General features: G+C 43.7%; 1 protein-coding gene across 2 annotated transcripts in view; it reads left to right on the top strand.

Annotated features, from left to right (window-relative positions):
• The window catches only part of SIL1 (SIL1 nucleotide exchange factor), a 230,004-nt gene that overhangs the window by 130,417 nt on the left and 78,800 nt on the right, over nucleotides 1–20,787 (top strand). For both annotated transcript variants that reach the window (XM_073356007.2, XM_073356006.2), the window contains 2 exons: nucleotides 10,406–10,526; nucleotides 11,795–11,903. In XM_073356007.2, the coding sequence (XP_073212108.1) occupies nucleotides 10,406–10,526; nucleotides 11,795–11,903 (230 nt within the window). The remainder of the gene's footprint in view (nucleotides 1–10,405; nucleotides 10,527–11,794; nucleotides 11,904–20,787) is intronic.

Raw genomic sequence — 20,787 nt, 5'->3', positions numbered from 1 at the left:
GCCCTTGGTGAATCTATGTTGACTGTTCCTGAACACCTTCGTCTCCTCCAGGTGCTTCAAAATGGATTCCTTGAGGACCTGCTCCATGATTTTTCCAAGGACTGAGGTGAGGCTGACGGGTCTGTAGTTACCTGGATTCTCCTCCTTCCGTTTTTTAAAGATGGACACTATATTTGCCCTTTTCCAGTAGTCTGGGACCTCCCCCGATCACCATGAGTTTTCAAAGATAATGGCCAATGGCTCTGCAATCACATCAGCCAACTCTCTCAGCACTCTCGGATGCAGTGCATCCAGTCCCATGGACTTGTGCTCATCCAGCTTTTCTAAATAGTCCTTAACCTGTTCTTTCACCACTGAGGGATGCTCACCTCCATAGCATACTGTGCCGCCCAATGCAGCAGTCTGGGAGCTGACATTGGCTGTGAAAACCAAGGCAAAAAAAAGCATTGAGTACTTCAGCTTTTTCCACATCATCTGTCACTAGGTTGCCTCCCCCATTCAGTAAGGGGCCCACGCTTTCCCGACCACCTTCTTGTTGTTAACATACCTGTAGAAACCCTTCTTATTACCCTTCACATCCCTGGCTAGCTGCAACTCCAATTGTGCTTTGGCCTTCCTGATTACAGCCCCGCATGCTTGAGCAATATTTTTATACTCCTCCCTAGTCATCTGTCCAAGCTCCACTTCTTGTAAGCTTCCTTTTTGCGTTTAAGCTCATTGAAGATTTCTCTATTAAGCCAAGCTGGTCGCCTGCCGTATTTGCTGTTCTTTCTGCACATCGGTATGGTTTGTTCCTGTGCCCTCAATAAGGCTTCTTTGAAATACAGCCAGCTCTCCTGGACTCCTTTCCCCTTCAGATTAGCCTCCCAGGGGATCCTGCCCATCAGTTCCCTGAGGGAGTCAAAGTCTGCTTTTCTGAAGTCCAGGATCTGTATTCTCCTTCTCTCCTTTCTTCCTTTTGTCAGGATCCTGAATGCAACCATTTCATGGTCACTGCTGCCCAAGTTGCCACCCACTTCTACTTGCCCTACCAATTCTTCTCTGTGAGGAGCACGGCCTGTAGTTGGTTCCTCCAGCACTTGCACGAGGAGGTTGTCCCCAAGACTCTCCAAAAACTTCCTGGCTTGTCTGTGCACTACTGTATTGCTCTCCCAGCAGATGTCAGGGTGATTGAAGTCCCCCATGAGAACCAGTGCTTGTGTTATACCAATAAAATAAAAATCAGCAGGATCTTATTAAAGGGAAAAAGGCAAAATACCATATTTACTGTGAATACAGAAAGAATCATAGTAAGCAGTTAGTTATAGTTATAACATTCCATTCAATCTCATATTTATTCACACATTCATTCATACAAACATACACACACGCACAGGTTCTGCAAGGTTATCATAGTTACCAGCCTTAGAGTTGCTCATGCCAAGCCACTGGCCTGGACATGAGGAGGGAGCAGGTCCTTGTCAGATGCTCATCTGATGCTCCTGGAAGTTGGTTTGCAGAATCAGACCCCAAAGTTCTCACTTTTCAGAGTCTATTTTTATAGGAATTTCTTCCTATGGCAGTCTATGGGAATTGCTTCATCATGCTGTTGCTGAATCAATCAGCAGATAGCACATTCCTGACGGCTCCAAGATGTTATCTTGTTCTTTGGTTCTCCCATTCTTGAGGCTGTTGGGTGGATTCCAGTCTGCCCTCCGGGGGGGTCCTCTGGTTATTTCCACTTGACGCCTTCTTCAGCCGATGGACACTGCATTCTTAGGCTGGCACCTCCCTGATCATTCAGTTATCATCCACACCAAGCATCCATCCACATACATCCTCTATCTCTATTTTAATCACAATTCTTAATACAACAAAAGGGAGGGGAGTCTGGGTGCTGTTTCTGTTGTTAGAGTATTGCTTTGAGTCTCTCTCTCTGTGAATTGCTTTGAGAACAGACTCTGTCTTAGAATGTACTAACACAATTAGCAGCTTGCAAGTTTCACACATAGAGGGAGAGAAACAGTACCAAAAACCAAGAGACCTCTTAATTAGTAATACCCTGGAATTTAAACTCTGGGGAATCAAACTCATTTGTGATTTTAATACAGAACTTCTTTAATATGATCCAACACCTGTGATCTGGAAACTTCTGTTTTCTGAAGAAAGCCTTGTCTACCTCATCCTCCTGGTCTGGTGGCCTATAGCAGATGCCCACCACAACAACTGTTGTTGCTCTCGCCTCTAAATTTAACCCAAAGACTCTCAACAGACTTTTCTCCAGTTTCATACTGGAGCTCTGAGCAGTCATAATGCTCTCTTACGTACAGTGCAACTCCTCAACCTTTTCTCCCCCACCTGTCCTTCCTGAACAGTTTATACCATCCATGACAGTGCTCTAGTCATGTGAGTTACCCCACCAAGTCTCTGTTATTCCAGTCACATCATAGTTCCTTGACTGTGCCAGGACTTCCAATTCTTCCTGCTTGTTTCTTCATGCTTCTTGAGTTCGTGTACGGGCATCTAAGATAACTAACCGATTGCCCTGCTTTCTCAGCGTGGATCAAGAGGCCTCTCCTGTTGCACCCTCCTCCTTGTGTTTCCTCCCAGTATCCCACTTACTTCAGGACTTAGGTCTCCATCCCCCGGCGAACCTAGTTTAAAGCCCTCCTCACTAGGTTAGCAAGCCTGCCTGCGAAGATGCTCTTCTCTCTCTTCATTAGGTGGATCCCATCTCTTCCTAGCAATCCTGCTTCCTGGAACAACATCCCATGGTCTAAGAATCCAAAGTCCTCTCTCCAACACCACCTGCGTAACCATGCATTTACTTCCATAATTCGATGGTCCATAGCTGGGCCTTTTCCTTCAACGGGGATGTGACGGGTTGGATCACAGAAACCCCTTTGGGACTGCCACCTGATGTACCTAGACTACCTGAGTCCGTCTTCCCAGTCAGCTTGGGACTTCAGTATCTTGCCTTGTTTGAGCCAGACACGCTTGCCTGCTGCAAACACAGACCCAAGTCTGAACCACGTCCCTCACAAGCTGCAGGCTTAACTGAAAACAGTTTAAGAAGTGCTTGTTTCCAGCACTCAGATATCCAGCTCCCAATGGGGTCCAAACCCCAAATAAATTGTTCGCCCTCTGTAACACTGATTGATAGAGATATGCACAGCTGTTCTCCCCCCCCCCCCAATATTAATACTTACTCTGGGTTAAGTAATAAGTGATTTTATTAAATACAAAAAGTAGGATTTAAGTGGTTCCAAGTAATAACAGACAGATCAAAGTGAATTACCAAGCAAAATAAAATAAAACATGCAAGTCTAAGCCTAATACAGTAAGAAACTAAATGCAGGTAAATTTCATCCTCAGAGATGTTCCAATAAGCCTCTTTTACAGACTAGACTTCCTTCTAGTCTGGGTCCAGCAATCACTCACACCCCTCTAGTTACTGTCCTTTGTTCCAGTTTCTTTCAGGCATCTCTTTGGGGTGGAGAGGCTATCTTTTGTGCCAGCTGAAGACAAAATGGAGGGACTTATATAGCCTCCCTCTTCTGGTGGAAACCCCTTCCTCCCCCATGTAGAATTATAGCTACAAGATGGAGTTTTGGAATCACATGGGCAAGTCACATGTCCATGCATGACTCAGTTCTTTACAGACCGACGCGATTGTCCACATGCTAGTTTGAATGTTCCCAGGAAAGCTCAGATGTGGATTGGCATCCATCAAAGTCCATTGTTAGCCATGTACTCCCAATTATTTGAATTAACCCTTCACACTATGTTGACCAGATTTGCCTTAGGTGCTTTCTACAGCAAACGCTTTAAATACAAGCATAGAGCCAACGCTCATAACTTCAGATATAAAAATGATACATGCATACAAATAGGATGAATACATTCAGTAGAATGTAACCTTTGGAAAGATATGTTACATGGCATATATAGCATAAAACATATTCCATTTATGTCATATTTACATTCATAAGCATATTTTTATAAAGCATTATGAGGTTCAATATCACAAGGGAGTCACTTGATTCCTGTCAAGAAAAAATGTTACAAGTGTTAATTAAACTTCTGCATGAGGCATATGCAGTGCAAGGGTCCCATTGCTTTAGTAGCTCTGTGTATGATGCTTATGACTTTTACTTTGGCTGTCAATGTAATGGTAACCTATTCTGTTTTCCAGTTGTTTATTTATAGTTTTGTTTTCAATCCCTGAAAAACTTGATATAGGTACAAAGCTTCAGAAATGTACACATAACAGAATAATAGATAACTATGATTTGGTTACCAGGCAATAATTTAAGTTGACAGGTTTAGCTGATAACATAAAACACAAGAGAGAAATAGGATCAGTTTATAAATGTCAGCGGAACCCCTGAGAGGGAATTGCTGCCTTGAAGCTGACTCTGGGGCTATTATTTTTTCTAATATATAAGAAGAAATAAACGGATGTCTGAAAAAATCTGGCTGACCAAAATTAAAAGAATGGGGCTATAAATTAAATTCTTCCTTTATGTCACTTTAAGCGACTTTCAAGAGAGGCAAAATGTGACTAAACAAAATGATGTTAATTCTCAAGAAAGACTTTAGAAGCACAACATATTGTAGTTTTAGTATGCCAATACTTTTACATTCAGATAAATTTAACATATCCATGTCTGAAAAGATTTTGGAAGCCAGTCAGGTTAGCTCTTGTTTGAGAAAGCAGTTTGTCATAAAGCAGACATGTTATTTTTTCATATATAAGCTGGTCTCCAACTGGTGGAAGCATAGAAGAGAGTTGTTCTCTAAGCCCAGCTTGAATGCTGAAATGCACCGGGTCAGGAATAGTGCAGCAAGCTACAGTCTCCATTGTAGCAGCAGCCATTAAATAAAGCGATTAAATATACAATGGGTATAAAATCGTATTAACAGAACATTATCATTGGATCAGTGTCTCTTGCTTTGAAACTGTGTCTTCGCTTTGCCTTGACATTTCTTTCCCATCAATGCCTCAGCGTTTAAATAGCATCAGGAGTCCTTTATTGTGTGATAATATTTCTGTACAATGGATTTTATCTATTTACAACTAAGAGGCTGGGCACTGGTTGGTTCAGGGGATTGGTAGTGGGATGGAGAGCCTTGCGGTCACTGGTTCAAATCTGGTCCCAGAAATACATTACCATCAGGCAGATCTTCGTTGGCCTACGTAAAATGAATTGAGTTCTTAATCTGGTTTGTATTGGACAGATGACCACAACACAGCAAATAACACCACTGTGTGACCTCCTTGTTGACAGTCTCAGCAGGGAGGCCGAGGGCTAAATAGGCATGGTGGCTGAAGTACCTTTTCATGCTAGAAGTAGTCCCTCCATATCAGGGTCAGGTAGAGCTTGGTTTGCTGCTCCCAGTGCTGTCTCTATTCTTTGGCTAAAGCGGTATCTGATGCTTTTCACCAGCTCTAAACTCATTATAAAATAATAACACTAAATATGCCCCAAAGCAAAAAGACAGTCCTTGCCCTGTGCCAAAGATCTGGGACATTTTAGAGTGAATGAATAAAGATTGTTGTTGAAACTGAGACTCCTCTTTGGCAGTTTACTAAAGTGATTCTTGTTGTATTACTGCAACCATGAGACTTTGCTGCTGTCTCATAAGATAGGAAAAGCTTCTTGATGGAATGAGTACTATTTATCTTTTACATACATGCAACCAGAGGTTTTCCTGGTGTGCTTAGTCAAACTTAGTTCAAGAAAGTGTGAAAACCCAGAAGTAGAAATATTTGTGTCACTTTTCTGATGGCAAAATCCTTAATTGAGTTGTGCTGCATTTGCAAGCTCACATACCCTGGGATTCACATTCAGTTTCTATTTTCAGCAACCAGTAAATAAAAGTAAGAGAAATAGTAACACGTAAGTCATTCAGTTCTACTGTAGGCTGCCCTTCTTCCTCCTTTTTTTTATGTTTCTTTTAAGAAAAGCACATCATCCTTGTTCGTGTCCCCTGGCAACATGGTGAACTAATGTGGCCAGGAGCATGTGGAATGTGAAAGCTAGAGTATGCTGTACTGTTCTAACGGGGACATTTATTTCTGGCTACACTTGACAATTCATGAATTACTTGAGAAAATACTGCATTGTAACCTCGTTATCTCCAGGTGCTTTTGACCTGGTGAGGTAATCCTGTTCACTTTGAGACTGGAAGAACCTTGCTTTCTCCTTATGCTTATCTCAGTCTAAATGGTATTCATACCTGTCAGGGTTTCTTCCCCACTCTGAACTCTAGGGTACAGATGTGGGGACCCACATGAAAGACCCCCCTAAGCTTATTCTTACCAGCTTAGGTTAAAAACTTCCCCAAGATACAAACTTTGCCTTGTGCTTGAACAGTATGCTGCCACCACCAAGCATTTTAAACAAAGAACAAGGAAAGAGACCACTTGGAGACGTCTTCCCCCAAAATATTCCCCCCCCAGCCCTACACACCCCCTTTCCTGGGGAGGCTTGAGAATCGTATGCTAACCAATTGCTTACATAATCATCAAAGATCCAAACCCCTGGATCTTGTAACAATAGAAAAATCAGTCAGGTTCTTAAAAGAAGGATTTTATTTAAAAAAGAAAGGTAAAAATCATCTCTGTAAAATCAGGATGGAAAATACTTTACAGGGTATTCAGATTCAAAACAGAGGATCCCCCTCTGGGCAAAACCTTAAAGTTACAGAAAACAGGAATAAACCTCCCTCTTAACACAGGGAAAATTCATATAAAACAAAAGATAAACTAATCCGCCTTGCCTGGCTTACCTATACTGGTTGCAATATTGGAGACTTGGATTAGGATGGGTTGGAAAAGATGGATTTCTGTCTGGCCTCTCTCAGTCCCAAGAGAGAACAACATGTAAACAAAGAGCACAAAACAAAAGCCTTCCTTCCTCCAAGGTTTGAAAGTATCTTGACCCCTTATTGGTCATTTGGGTCAGGTGCCAGCCAGGTTAGCTGAGCTTCTTAACCCTTCACAGGTAACAGGATGTTGCCTCTGGCCAGGAGGGATTTTATAGCACTGTATACAGAAAGGTGGTTACCCTTCCCTTTATACTTATGACCATACCTAATGAAGGCTAAGAGGCAAATATATTGTCTGAAAATCCCTCTCTATAATTTCATTTTACAATCAGTATGTTGTTTAAGAATTCTCAGTCTGATGTCTCTTGAATGACAGAGTGGAGATGTGGCTTGTCTTTTTTTCCTCAAGACTTTACTAAATCCTTTCTTTTAAAAGCATCTTCTAGCTGCCCTCTGACTAGATTGCTGTCACAGGGGAACACAGAGTCCTTGCTATCACTGCATCTTTCTTCAAAGTTCATCTTCTGGAAATGAGAGACAGAATGTACACTTTGCAACTTCTCTCTTTTGCAAATGGAAAAGAAGTCCCTCTTCCCCATCTGAGTCATAAGACTCATGATGGAAGATATATGGTATCTGAGAGCGCACCTCTCTCGTGTGTGTGTGTGTGAACTGTGACTGGATCCCCAGGGTGCAGCCTGGGACTGTGGGACTGCTGTGCCCCCTTAACTCTTTCCGGCCTGGGCTGTCTTTCACAATGCCTTGCTAGTGACCAGCAGCAAACCCCTCCAGGTGCTGTTTTGACTCAGCACAACGTGGAGCCCCACAGCCAGCAAGATTGCATGAATGCTTCCAGAGCCACTCATGAATCACACAGGGAAAGGCACCAGTGAAATCCCCCCAGCTCCCAGCACTGTACCTCAGCGATATTCCAAGATGGGCAGTGCAAATTTATTATTTGGTTCAGCACTTCATCACTGGAAAGTGGATATACACCAACCTTTGCAAACCTGAACAGCTTTGCCACACGCTTCATACAAACTCACTGGTAAAGATAAAAGTAAAACAAATTTATTGACTACAAAAGATAGATATTAAGTGATAAGCAAAAAGTCGGTTAGTTACCAAAATAAAATAAATTATAAGCACACAGTCTAAGCTCTCAACCCTATTAGACTGGGTAACATCTAGATTAGATTTTTCTTACCCCACTGGATATTGCAGTTCATAGTACACAGGTTTCACCCTTGAAATCTGGGCCAGTCCCCTCTGTTGGAGTCTTCAGAGTATCCTTGTTGCTTGCAGCATAGGTGGGTGCAGGCAAAAGGCCAAGCATGGGCCCCATGTGTTCTGTTTTATACCCTCAGTCCCATGTGCTTGGGGAACACAAGTCCAGACATGTCTGGGGGGCATTGCTGGGTCTCCAGGCAAGGTTGAGCAATTCCCTGATGTGGCCTCATGCAGGTGACTCATTGAATTATAGCTCCATTGCTGGACAATGGCTATTGATGGGTTGTTTGATACCCTGCTTAGGAATTGGTTACTTTCCTTGCTGTTGCCTCTGGGGAGCTAATATCTGTCTGATTCCCCAGCTTACAGTATGTTTCAGTGACAGCCATACAGCACATTTTTCATAACTTTATATATTTGAATAGAAAAATGACTTTCAGCCGATCATAACCTTTCCACTTATACCTCACACGGCCTGCTTTATATGCAATATTACAATTATACACAGATGAAGAATGTGGGGTTTACCAGATGCTCCTCCAAGGTATAGGATGCCACATGAACATTTTATAGTTAATCTGTTTTGTCTGTTTTCCTTGCTCTAGAGTGAAAGGACATGTTTGTCTTTGTTTTGAGACATGCAGCATTTCCTACTAAAGGGAGATGTAGGAAAAGACAACTTATTTGTATCATAAATATACCTTATTAGAACAGGAAAGCCTTTAGTTTGGACTTTCCCCTGCCTTTGTACATTTAAAAAAAATAAAAAACTACTATAAACTTTGGAGGTTTCTTGTTTGTGGATGTGAGACACACTCCAGGTTGATGATGGAGGAGCGGTTCAGGCACCAGTAGCTTTGACCAGTTAGGTACCTCTGTGTTCTTATGTGGGTGGAGTCCACACACTAGTTCTCCAGACTAAAGGCTTTCATATTATGAGAAAACATATTTATAATAAAATGAATTTATCTATACCTCCAGTGCTCTTCAATAGAAAATGTTATGTGTCTCAAATTCAAAAAGACAACCATACCCTTTCACTCTATATGACTTTTAAATTAAGGAAAACAGACAAAGGAAGACTAAATACAAAATCTTCATACTGTGGAGGAGAAAAAGCGGAGTGTGTGTGTGTGTGTGTGTGTGTGTGAGAGAGAGCGAGATTCAGTAAGATGCCCACCCCCATCTATCAGGCAAACGTCTTGTATTAAAAGGTTGAAATACACAAAAAATGGAATCATACCTCACAGGAAATATTGCCATTTTCACTTCATCCATAGAATACAGGTCCATGCTGAAATGTTCTCAGTTAGCTGTAACCTCAATCTTGTGACAAAAGCAAAAGCATTTTTAGGGGGATGTGGATGATTGACTATGAATTTCCTGTTTTTTGTTGGCATTTAATGTTGATCAAATATTCCTTAAATCTGGCATCTCAGTACCCTACAGAACAGCAGAGTAACATAATATCCAGAATATACCTATTGAAGTTGAAAGGATCCTCTGCTGCATGCTCTGAGCTTGTCTAGGCACCTATGGCTGTTACATGTCTCAATCTAAATATCAGTAAGTACAGAGCGGTCTGATTTCTAAGGCTCTGACCCACTATGATAAAATTATGACTGTGCCAGTAACAGGACCAGTGTCCCTAGCTCACTGGGAACTCTGCATAACCAAGTGTCACTATTTCATTGAGGAGTCAGCAGTCTGCATCTAAGTTTGTGAGGTGGTCAGGGAATGAATGGAGTGTCAGCCATGTTAACAGTTGTGTGTCCTGGGACTTCCTGGAGGTTAAATGGCACTTGTGTCAAGGTGCCATAAGAGCGGCCATACTGGGTCAGAGCAATGGTCCATCTCGCCCAGTATCCTGTCTTCCGACAGTGGCTTCAGAGGGAATGAACAGAATAGGGCAATGTGATCCATCCTTGTTATCCAGTCCTAGATTCTGGCAGTCAGAGGCTTAGGGACACCCAAGGCATGGGATTGCATCCCTGAGCATCCTGGCTAATAGTCATTGACAGACTTATCCTCCATGAAATTGTCAAATTCTTTTTTGAACCAAGTTATGCTTTTGGCCTTCACAACATCCCCTGGCAAGGCGTTTCATGGGTTGACTGTGTGTTATGTGAAGAAGTACTTCCTTTTGTTTGTTTTAAACCTGCCGCGTCTTAATTTTGGGGGGCCGGGGAAGTGCTCAGGCTACAGCAAATGCCCTGTTCTTTGTCACACTGCAGATCTTGGCTTGACTCACTATCTTTGTTGTACGGTGTTGGAATAGAAGTGTCTGACTGAAATACACCCAGCATGGTAAATCTTGAGAAGAATAAATGTGGCCTGAAATACTCTAACCTTTTGTTTGTAGGTCAGGCTGTTCCTGCAGGGTTACACGTGCGATTAAATCTTCAAACAGGGGAAAGAGAAGCCAGGCTTCCAGATAACAAAAATGAAAAAAGTGACATGAAAGACCAGAAGAAAAGGAAAAGGTACAGTAATATAAAGTACTTGCTGTTCTGCTATACAGAGGTATATGGGCTTTTGATTTCATTTCTTTTATTAGGAGACAGATTTTCAGAAGTGCTGAATATCCACAGGTCCCAGAGTCTTTAATTGGCATTTGGGGTGCTCAGTACTTCTGTACTACTCCTAGCTGCCCTACTTCCTTTTAGCCTGGGTGCTAAAACTGCCTTTACTGTGCTTTTGGAGAGACTTTCCTACTTTGTAAAGCCATGATTCTGAAACTAAACTTGCAGTATGATTTCTTGGGAATGTCACTTGTTCTTTTGAAACTTTCTGTAGCAATGGGGTGCAAATTATTTTCTAGAAATTAATGCAGCAGGATAGCTTAGGGAGGCTTTTTTCACAGAGGTTTGAGTCAGATACAACAAGGTCTTTACTTGCTGTTGTGCATTGGCTCTAAGCATTCATTTAAGTGTCAGTATTTGCTGACATACGCTCAAGATGTCACCAGCCTTCACTACATCTATTTTTTTAAAAATTGCCTAAAAAATACAACTCTCAACCATTTCCCTCCTTGTGCTCTCTTTACAAAGACAAGTTTTGTAACCATGGGGACTTCTATTTCTCAAAATACATGAGTACTACCATTCTGTGCCCCCTCCCACCTCTATTTATGATCCAAGGCATACAGAAGCTCATTGAGATGTCCCAACCCTGGGTTTTCCTTTTGCCAGTGCAACAATGCTCATGTAGGATCAGGTTAGGATAACACAAAAAGAACAGCAGAGTTAGTTTCTTAGATTGTAGAGACTACGTGCTGCCTAATCCTTGTTTTGATATCGTCATCATCATCAACATGTCAGCTTTGGAACTGAATGGACCCATCCCAAGACATACAAGTAAAAGGTCCTTGTCAATATTCTGGGCACACCTGTTCTTTTTTTTTTTTTGTTTATGAAATCTTTCCTGTTTTATACATCCCCAGATGATATATTGGGGAGATAAACTGAGCAGTTTTTATAGCATTAGGAATTGAGATCTTGTGTTGCCATGAGGATTTTCAAACCACAGCTTTATACTGTCAGGGTGGTGTCTTAAAGCCACACTCTTAAACTGAGCACTAGATCTGACCTTACTTTGGAGCATTGATTTTTCTGCATGTCCTGTGCCAGATAAATGGGAATTTAGTACTCAACTTTTTCTCCAGACAAAAGTTGATTGTGTTTTTTTTTAAGGATAAATTGTTTACCCATATAAAGTGGTTCCCCCCCCCTTTTTTTTGTTTTTCTGCAAGGCTGGACGAGATGCATATCAACTCAAACTCATTTACATCACAGGAACTCAAAGAGGCTTTGGCTAAAATGAAGGAAAAAGAAAAGACAGAAAGCACAATGGAACAAAAGGTATTTCCTGTTTCTAAAGCACCCCATGAAAGGCTGGTGTAACACTGTATGAAGTATGCATTAGAAATAACATGGCTACAAGTGCTGGAAAATGTACTGTGGGGAACAATCTTGTAGGGCAGTGGTTTTCAACCTGTGGTCCATGGACCCCTTGGGGTCTGCAGAGTATGCCTAAGATTTCCAAAGGGGTCTGCTGCTCCATTCAAAATTTTTTAGGGACCTGCAAATGGAAAAATGTTGAAAACCACCATTGTAGGGGGAACCAAACAGACCATTTCCTGCTTTGCCTATGATTATGAGGCAAATATAAATTTTCTGGGTAAAATCCTGATCCCATTGAAATCAATGGCATGTCAGGATTTCCTCAGCTATGTTGCTAAAGCTGGGATTTCTATATAAATTGAAAGCTTTTGTAAAGGTAATTCTAAGCCTTCTTGTTCTAAAAAGCCGTTTATTGCACAGCTGTAGTTAATATATTTATACATATAGTCAAGTATCGGGGGTAGCCATGTTAGTCTCTATCCACAAAAACAACAAGGGGAGTCCGGTGGCACCTTAAAGACTAACTGATTTATTTGAGCATAAGCTTTTATGGTTAAAAACCCCACTTCTTGCATCTGAAGAAGTGGGGTTTTTAACCATGAAAGCTTATGCTCAAATAAATCAGTTAGTCTTTAAGGTGCCACCGGACTCCCCTTGTTGTTTTTATACATATAGTGTAACATATTTTGTTGATAATTGGTACATCATAAACTATAGCTGGAAAAGGTGCCACTAGTGGTAATCACAGTGTGGACACTAGTGCATTTCGGAAGTGGACTCAGGTTACTGGTTCAGTGACAGAACAGCCATCAGGTGGCCTTGTGGTCACTAACAACCGCAGTGGGATTTGAACCACAAGTGTGGAAGTTTGAATCTCCATGTAATCATCCCCTGGAACCCCCCAGGCCCCAGATCTAAATTTCTTACTGAGGCTCATGTCATACAAGTGATGCTAGAAGTGAAATGGCAGATCTCTTCGATGAACATGAAGTAGGTAACGTCAATAAGACCTCTGGTGGGATGTTGATTTCCTGGCTTTTTTGATTGGGCATCATTATTAGATCTGAATGAGTAATACGAAGAGTAATATGTGAACATTTTTGTGAATACATCTTACCACTGTTTCTTGTGTGGTCACGTTGTTCATTGTTTTTGTAAATTTGGTTGATTGCTGGTTTGGTTAACAGCCTTCACTCAGAATCAGGAAGTAGAAAAAATTATGCTCTGACTCTAGGTAACCAATCACATGCCATGGGAAAGAAAAGCAAACAAGAATCTGTGAACTCCCCATAGCTGACTACATTTCAGCCTATTTGCTGAGCACTTCCAAATAAGCGCATTGGTAGCAATCGGATTTGGTTCTTGAATGATTTGCAAACAAAAAGTGGGCCAACTTCATTAGGTGGTTTATTGACAGTGAATTATTAACCAGCTGTAATTATTATGTTTGGATCATTTAGCTCAGGAAGGTCAATTCCTGCTCATATTGAAGCCAACTGCAAAATCCCTATAATGGGAACAGAATAAGGCCCTGTGACAGAAGTCAGTTTCAAAAATGTCTTCACACAAAATAAATACAGTACACTTAAAAAGGCTAAAAAAAACCCCCTCTTTTTGAAAAGAGACTTGCTCATTCATTTCTGTGCCTGCCAGCATAACATAAAGTTTCAACCAAGGTTGTCAGCTGTTGGCTACTCAGTCACATAGAGGCCACAATTTAAAGTAAAACAAACTACATTTCTCCTCTGCCTTGGTGGGTTCTGTGCTTACTGGCAGATTTGCTCACCTCAGAGCTTCATGGCAGTCCTCAGTTTGGCTCCTTTTGTTAGTGGCACAAACCTGCTGTTCACTCGGCTAACCTCATCACTGGACAGCATGGGGAAAAGGAGAACAATCCCTGCAGCCTCTGCTGGCCCACCTCATGGGTCGGGGGACAGGCCAGAGACCTTCCCCTCTGGTGCGACCCACAGTCCAGATCAACTCCTCTTATATCAAATAGGGAGTTGGGGGGAACCCGGGCCTGCCCTCTATTCCGGGTTCCAGCCCAGGGACCTGTGGATTACAGCTATCTGTAGTATCTTCTGTAACAGCTGCGTGACAGCTACAACTCCTGGGGCTACTTCCCCATGGCCTCCTCCCAACATCTTCTTTGTTCTCACCACAGGACCTTCCTCCTGATGTCAGATAATGCTTGTACTTCTCAGTCCTCCAGCAGTACTCCTACTCACTCTAAGCTTCTCGTGCACCTCTTGCTCCCAGCTCCTCGCAAGCACCTCACTAACTGAAGTGAGGTCCTTTTTAAAACCTGGTGCCGTGATTAGCCTGCCTGTTGTAATTGATTCTGGTAGCTTCTTGATTGGCTCCAGGTGTCCTAATTAGCCTGCCTTAATTGGTTCCAGCAACTTCCTTATTGTTCTGGAACAGCCCATCTTACTCAGGGAAAAGGGACCTGCTTAATCTGGGTCTAATATATTACCTTCTGTCACTTCCTGGATCCTAATAGGATCTCTGGCCTGACCCTGTCACAGTATATAAGGCTCAGCAAATGGGATGTAGCTTTTTTCCCTTGAGCACCAGAGAGGATTCCTCTGGGTCCAAGCTTCACTCTTGTATGTGTCCAGTGCCTGAGTCGGATAGGAAAACTGAGGCAGGAGAAGTGAGCGAAGACTGTGATGCCCCTTCTTTGGGTCCCCCAAAACTCTATACTGCCATCACAGTCCCCATATATCACCAAGATGTTTAGCCTATCAGTTGATTAGAAATGTTATTCCTTCAGTCCAGTCAATGTGTTACAGTTGCTCTAGCAATATTCTTATCATCCTTTGGGCAAGACATCTCCGTTTTCAGAGAATTATTTATCTGTTAGCCAATATTTCTGATAGAAGAATTCTTTTATGAATGCCATTTAAATGCAAAAATCAGTAATAACCCATTTTGTGAGAATGAGCCATGTGTGACACTCCCCAGAGGTACTCAGAGTTGTGAGGTACCTCACCACTGCCTGCCCTTAGCGTGAAGCAGTCTTGCGTGATGCCTGTTGTAGCTCAGCTTCCTGAAACCAACAGCCTCTGGACACAGACAAGCACTGATTTCTGGTCTCCAGAGACCTAACCCTCTCCTGTGCAGGGTAGTGACAGATGCACACTAATCCCCGAGCCCCTCTGCTAGCCTCCCTGTCATAAATATAAAGGGAAGGGGTAACCACCTTTCTGTATACAGTGCTATAAAATTCCTCCTGGCCAGAGGAAAAACCCTTTAACCTGTAAAGGGTTAAGAAGCTAAGATAACCTCGCTGGCACCTGACCAAAATGACCAATGAGGAGACAAGATACTTTCAAATCTGGAGGGGGGGGGGGGGAACAAAGGGTTCGTCTGTCTGTGTGATGCTTTTGCCAGGAACAGATCAGGAATGCAGCCTTACAACTGTTAGTAAGTAATCTAGCTAGAAATGCGTTAAATTTCCTTTTGTTTAATGGCTGGTAAAATAAGCTGTGCTGGAGGGAATGTATATTCCTGTTTTTGTGTCTTTGTAATTTAAGGTTTTGCCTAGAGGGATTCTCTGTGTTTTGAATCTGATTACGCTGTAAGGTATTTACCATCCTGATTTTACAGAGGTGATTCTTTTACCTTTTCTTTAATTAAAATTCTTCTTTTAAAAACGTGATTGATTTTTCATTGTTCTTAAGATCCAAGGGTTTGGGTCTGTGTTCACGTGTACAAATTGGTGAGAATTCTTATCAAGCCTTCCCCAGGAAAGGGGGTCTAGGGCTTGGGGGGGATATTTTGGGGGAAGACATCTCCAAGTGGGCTCTTTCCCTGGTCTTTGTGTAAGACGCTTGGTGGTGGCAGCATTAGTTCAAGGACAAGGCAAAGTTTGTACCTTGGGGAAGTTTTTAACCTAAGCTGGTAAGAATAAGCTTAGGGGGTCTTTCATGCAGGTCCCCACATCTGTATCCTAGAGTTCAGAGTGCGGAAGGAACCTTGACAATCCCCATCTGTAATATCCAGCCCCTATTACTGAACGCTCACAGAAATAGCCTGGTAAGCTGTCTCCAAAGAGACAGCATACACACAGCTTGACTGGCACAACTCCAGATCAGGCCCTTTGTAACAACACAGCACTGGAATCTGCTTATAGTGAAATCAAATACATTTACAAAAATATTAAGATTTAAGAGAGAGAGCTAGGATAATAAGAACAGGTTCTTGTTCCAGTGACGTCCCTATAAGTGCATCACTCTAGGTGCGGCAGAGCCCCTTGTGCCTCGGATCGGAAATCTTCATCAGCAGTGCCTGTCGGTCCACACATGTGCACCTCCCCTTTGAGCTGTGAGTGACATGTGTATATATAGCACTGTGTAGTCCAACCGCTCCCCACTTCCATCTCTACAACCTTTGGTCTGGGACGAAATCTGCAGCAAAGCCCGCTTCTCCTTTTCCCTCAGTAGATAGTGCCTTACCTGTCAGTTTTTAGTGTACTTGGAGGAAAGGAGAAGTACTATCCAAAAAAATGTTTGTTAGTTTTAATTTTACTGTTACTTCATAGTTTAGGTTTTCATTTTCCTGCTTCCAGGTTGGGAAGCTTTTTCCCTCACCCTTATGCTGGATTTCCCATCTTTAAGTCGTGTGCCTCTTGCTGGAATGCTTTCCATGTAACGGATGGTCACCTGTAGTGTATTATTGTTTAGGAGAGGGACATTCCCACAAAATTGTTCCCACTGCCATGAATTGACTTCTAGAGCCAGAAAAGACTGGGACATTGAGTTATGACTTCTCATGGAGAAATCACTGAGTCCATTATTAGACCTGGGCCTGGACTCTCCCCAGCAAATGGGATGCAGCCAGGTCATCTGCTGATCCAAATTTGCCGCATCCCTTTTAGAGAAAGTAGTCTTTCTTGCTCTGATGAGAAGGAACAGGCTTCCTCCTTACACTCTGAGCCACAGCCCATCAGAACACCATCCCCTGTGAGGTTAGTCGCCTCAACATCCTCTGATGGGACATAGTTCCAGGGCCTGTTTGAGTACTACTGGTATGAAACAGTAGTCTAAGGACCCTAACCCTATAGCCCTCGGCATCATCTCTTGGCACTGGAGACTGAGACAGGCCGACTTCAGGAGCTATGGTACCGATAAAACTGCCAGCTTCTTTTTCTGCACTGCCGAAGCTGCTGGCTCTGCACCCTCTGTTCCCTTCTGACTGCCCATGACGGTTGCATGAAGCACCATTTCTTGCCATTGACTGGTTTCGTTGTTGCTGTACAGAGTTTCATATATAGTTAGTTGACAGTGTGTGTTAGTCAATAGAGTCCCAGTTGGAACTTTGCTCCAAGCAGGGCATGCCTTGCTGTCCTGGCTTCAAGCCGTGTGCGTCATGCAGCAGTCCGATACCTATCAGTGATCTGCATGATAGCTGTCTTAAGTGTCTGGGAGAAGGCCATTGCAAAGACAGGTGCCACATCTGTAAGAACTTTCGCCCGCGTGTAGGAGCAGGATTTTATAATTGTACTTTTAAGAATAGAGGTACTAATGTATGTCTTGATTTCATTTTACCAGCCACCCTTTTTGAATAGCAGAAAGGAATGACCCTCTGGGACACTGGTAGGAATGCATCTGACAGACTGCCAGTGTCTGTACTGATGTTAAGGCAGGGACAGACCAGAACAATCCTTATGACTGATTATGGTCACCCTTTTGTTTTAGGATAAGTTATAATGTCTACTATCTTTTCCTATATGTATTACAAATTAGGCACTCTAGTTAAATATACAATAAGGTTTAGTAAGTAAAAGACAGGATTTTGTCTTGTGTCTATGATAAATAGATTAGAGAAATGTTGAGGGCCTGAAGCCCCAATGTGAATTGTTTTAGTTATAAGATTTAGCAAGACTTAATTCACAATAAGAAAAGGAGTACTTGCTACTCTGAAACCTCTCTTAATTCACAGTGTATTCTGTATACCTTTGAAGGTTTCTGTGAGAGACTGTTTGTGTGAATGAGGAATGCATGCATCAGTAAAAGATAAGGTGTGAAAGCCATCACAAATGTCCAGATGGTCAAGAAAAAGTGAGAGACTTGGAAACACCAGGAGACAATCAGAAAATATCCATTGTATCCAAGGCTAAACATATTAGCAGCATTGACGACCTCAGAGGTGAGGCAGGCACCCCCGAAGGCGAGACAACAAATAGGAGATAACAATGGGAAGCCCGACAATAATCAGCAAATAACAGCAGAAAACCCCAAGATTAACACCACTTAAGGACTAATGATTGCAGGATGACATTGCAAAATGCATGGACTCAAATGGGAATTTACAGCTATAAAGGTGGGGTGTTTTGTCATGGAACTCTGGGTTCAGTCCTGCAAAGCCTCGGAGCATCGGATCGCGACCGACAGAGCCTAGCTCCTCACTCATGCTCCATCTAACTGGCATTAGATTGACTTGAGCTACAACAGACTGGTAACTATAAAGACCATCTGCAGGACTTGTGTGTTTGTGTGTATGCTGTGTGACTGAAAAGCATATGCTAACTGTCGTATTTTCAATAAATATGGCGTATGTGCCTTCTCTCTTATAAAAGATCCCATGTGCTTTGTATAGCATAACACGCAATCCAAGAAGGAGCAGTATATCTGCTTGAGGGCGTTATTGATAGAGGCTACTCTTTGGCCGGCGTTGGAACCCTCAACTGAGGCATCCACACTTGCACTTCGGCCTCGGCGGTCAGCATAGTTCCTGCACTGGAGTCAGCCCAGCACCGCTCCATTTCACCTGCGCCAAAGAAGAGGCTGAAAAAAAAAAGCCCCTTGGCATTGAAGGAGAGAGGGGCCTCAGGCAAAGGACCTGTATCAGGCCATGTACCCGTTATGGGGCTTCATGGGGGTACTGTGGTGGTCGAACTCACCAGCCCTGCCAGGGTTCTGCCCCCCACCCCAGGCAGTGGCAAGGGCATTGTCGGTCTGTGTCCCCAACTGGCACAGCATGGACCGAGTGGTCAGGATCCCAGACAGCGTCCTGTCATCCCTCCTTTGGTGGCAGGATCCCAAGCTGGTGTTCGAAGGAGTTCCCTTCGCGGCCCCAGCCTCGTCAGTGACCCTTGTCTCCGACACCTCAGACCTGGGCTAGGGAGTGCATCTGGGTGCCCTCGATACTCAAGGTCACTGATCCAGTCACAATCATTCCCTGCGTATCAATGTCAAGGAGCTCAAGGCTGTTTGACTAACCTGCCTCGCCTTTCTACCTCAGATGCAAGGCAGAGTAGTCCAGGGCCTGACGGACAACACGGCTGTGGTCTTCTATATAAACAGGCAGGGCGGAGCCAGGTCATCTATTCTCTGTCAGGAAGCCCTCTGGCTCTGGGACTTCTGTCTGCAGCACAACATCCATCTTGTAGCCTTCCAGGAACCAAGAAGGCTTTGGCAGATCGCTTCAGCAGGACATTCTCATATCACCACAAGTGGTCCCTTCATCCAAAGGTGGCCAGTTCCATCTTTCACAGATGGGAAACTCCCCGGGTAGACCTGTTTGCGTACTGGCAGAACAGGAAATGCCACATCTTCTGCTCGATTGGAGGCATGGTCAGAGGATCCCTGTCGGACGCCTTTCTGCTCCCGGGGTCAGGGGCTCTGATGTACACCTTCCCTCTGGTGCCGTTACTACCCAGGGTCCTCACAAAAATCAAACGGGACAGGGTGAGCATCATCCTCACAGCACCGGCGTGGCCACACCAACACTGGTTCAGCACTCTGATGGACCTCTCGGTGCCAACCCCGTTCCAGCTACCGCTCTGGTCAGATCTGTTGTCCCAGAACCATGACAGTCTTCTGCACCCCAACCTGGCAGTGTTATATCTGACCGCTTGGCTGCTGTGTGGCTAAACGTGCAAGAGCAGCAGTGCTTGGCTGAGGTTCAGCGCGTTCTGCTGGGATGTAGGAAGCTCTCCACCAGGCGACCTACATGGCCAAGTGGAAACGGTTCACCTGCTGGATTGCGGACAAAGGTGTTCATCCTGAGTCTCAAGCTTCGTGATTTGTCCCTCTCATTGATCAAGGTCCATGTAGCAGCCATCTCAGCCTTCCACCCACTGTTTGAGGGAGGTCAGTTTTTGCTTAGAATATCACGGCCAGATTCCTTAAGGGCCTGGAATACCTCAATCCACACATCAGGGACCCTGTCCCTCTGTGGGACTTGATTCTGGTGCTGTCGCAGCTTGTGGGTCCTCCCTTCAAGCCACTGACTTCCCGCTCCCTCCTTCTGCTGGTCATGGTGATGTCGGCCTGCCAGGTATCCAAGATTCGGGTGCTCATCTTGGAGCCTCCTTACACGGTCTTCTACGCAGACAAGGTCCAACTAAGGCTGCACCCGGGATTTCTTCCCATGGTAATCTCTCAGATTCACTCGAGCCAGGACATTTACTTACTGGTCTTCTTTCCAATGCTGCATAGATTGGAGGAGGAGTGCTGGCTACATGCCCTGGACATCAGAAGGGCTCTGGCCTTCTACACTGACAGGATCAAGCCGTTCCATAAGTTGACGCAATTATTCGTCCCTTTGGCCATCAGAATTAAAGGTCCTGTATACACTCAAGGAATTTCTTTTGGATCACTGCCTGCATTCGCTTCTGCTACGACTAAGCAAAGGTGCCACTCCCTGGCGATTGTCACTGCCCACTCTACCAGGGCGCAGGCCTCTTCGGCAGCCTTTGTGCTTATCTAGGACATCTGTAGAGTGGCCACCTGGTCATCTGTCCACATTTTTACATCCCACTATGCCCTGACCCACCAGGCCTGGGAGGATGCTGGTTTTGGTAGGGCAGTACTGCAAGCCACTAAGTTATGAA

This window comes from Lepidochelys kempii, chromosome 8, assembly GCF_965140285.1.
Source record: "Lepidochelys kempii isolate rLepKem1 chromosome 8, rLepKem1.hap1, whole genome shotgun sequence".
In the NCBI taxonomy this organism is placed as follows: Eukaryota; Metazoa; Chordata; order Testudines; family Cheloniidae; genus Lepidochelys; species Lepidochelys kempii.
The sequence above is the reverse complement of the archived record's forward strand: the minus strand, read 5'-3'. Positions and strand labels throughout refer to the sequence as shown.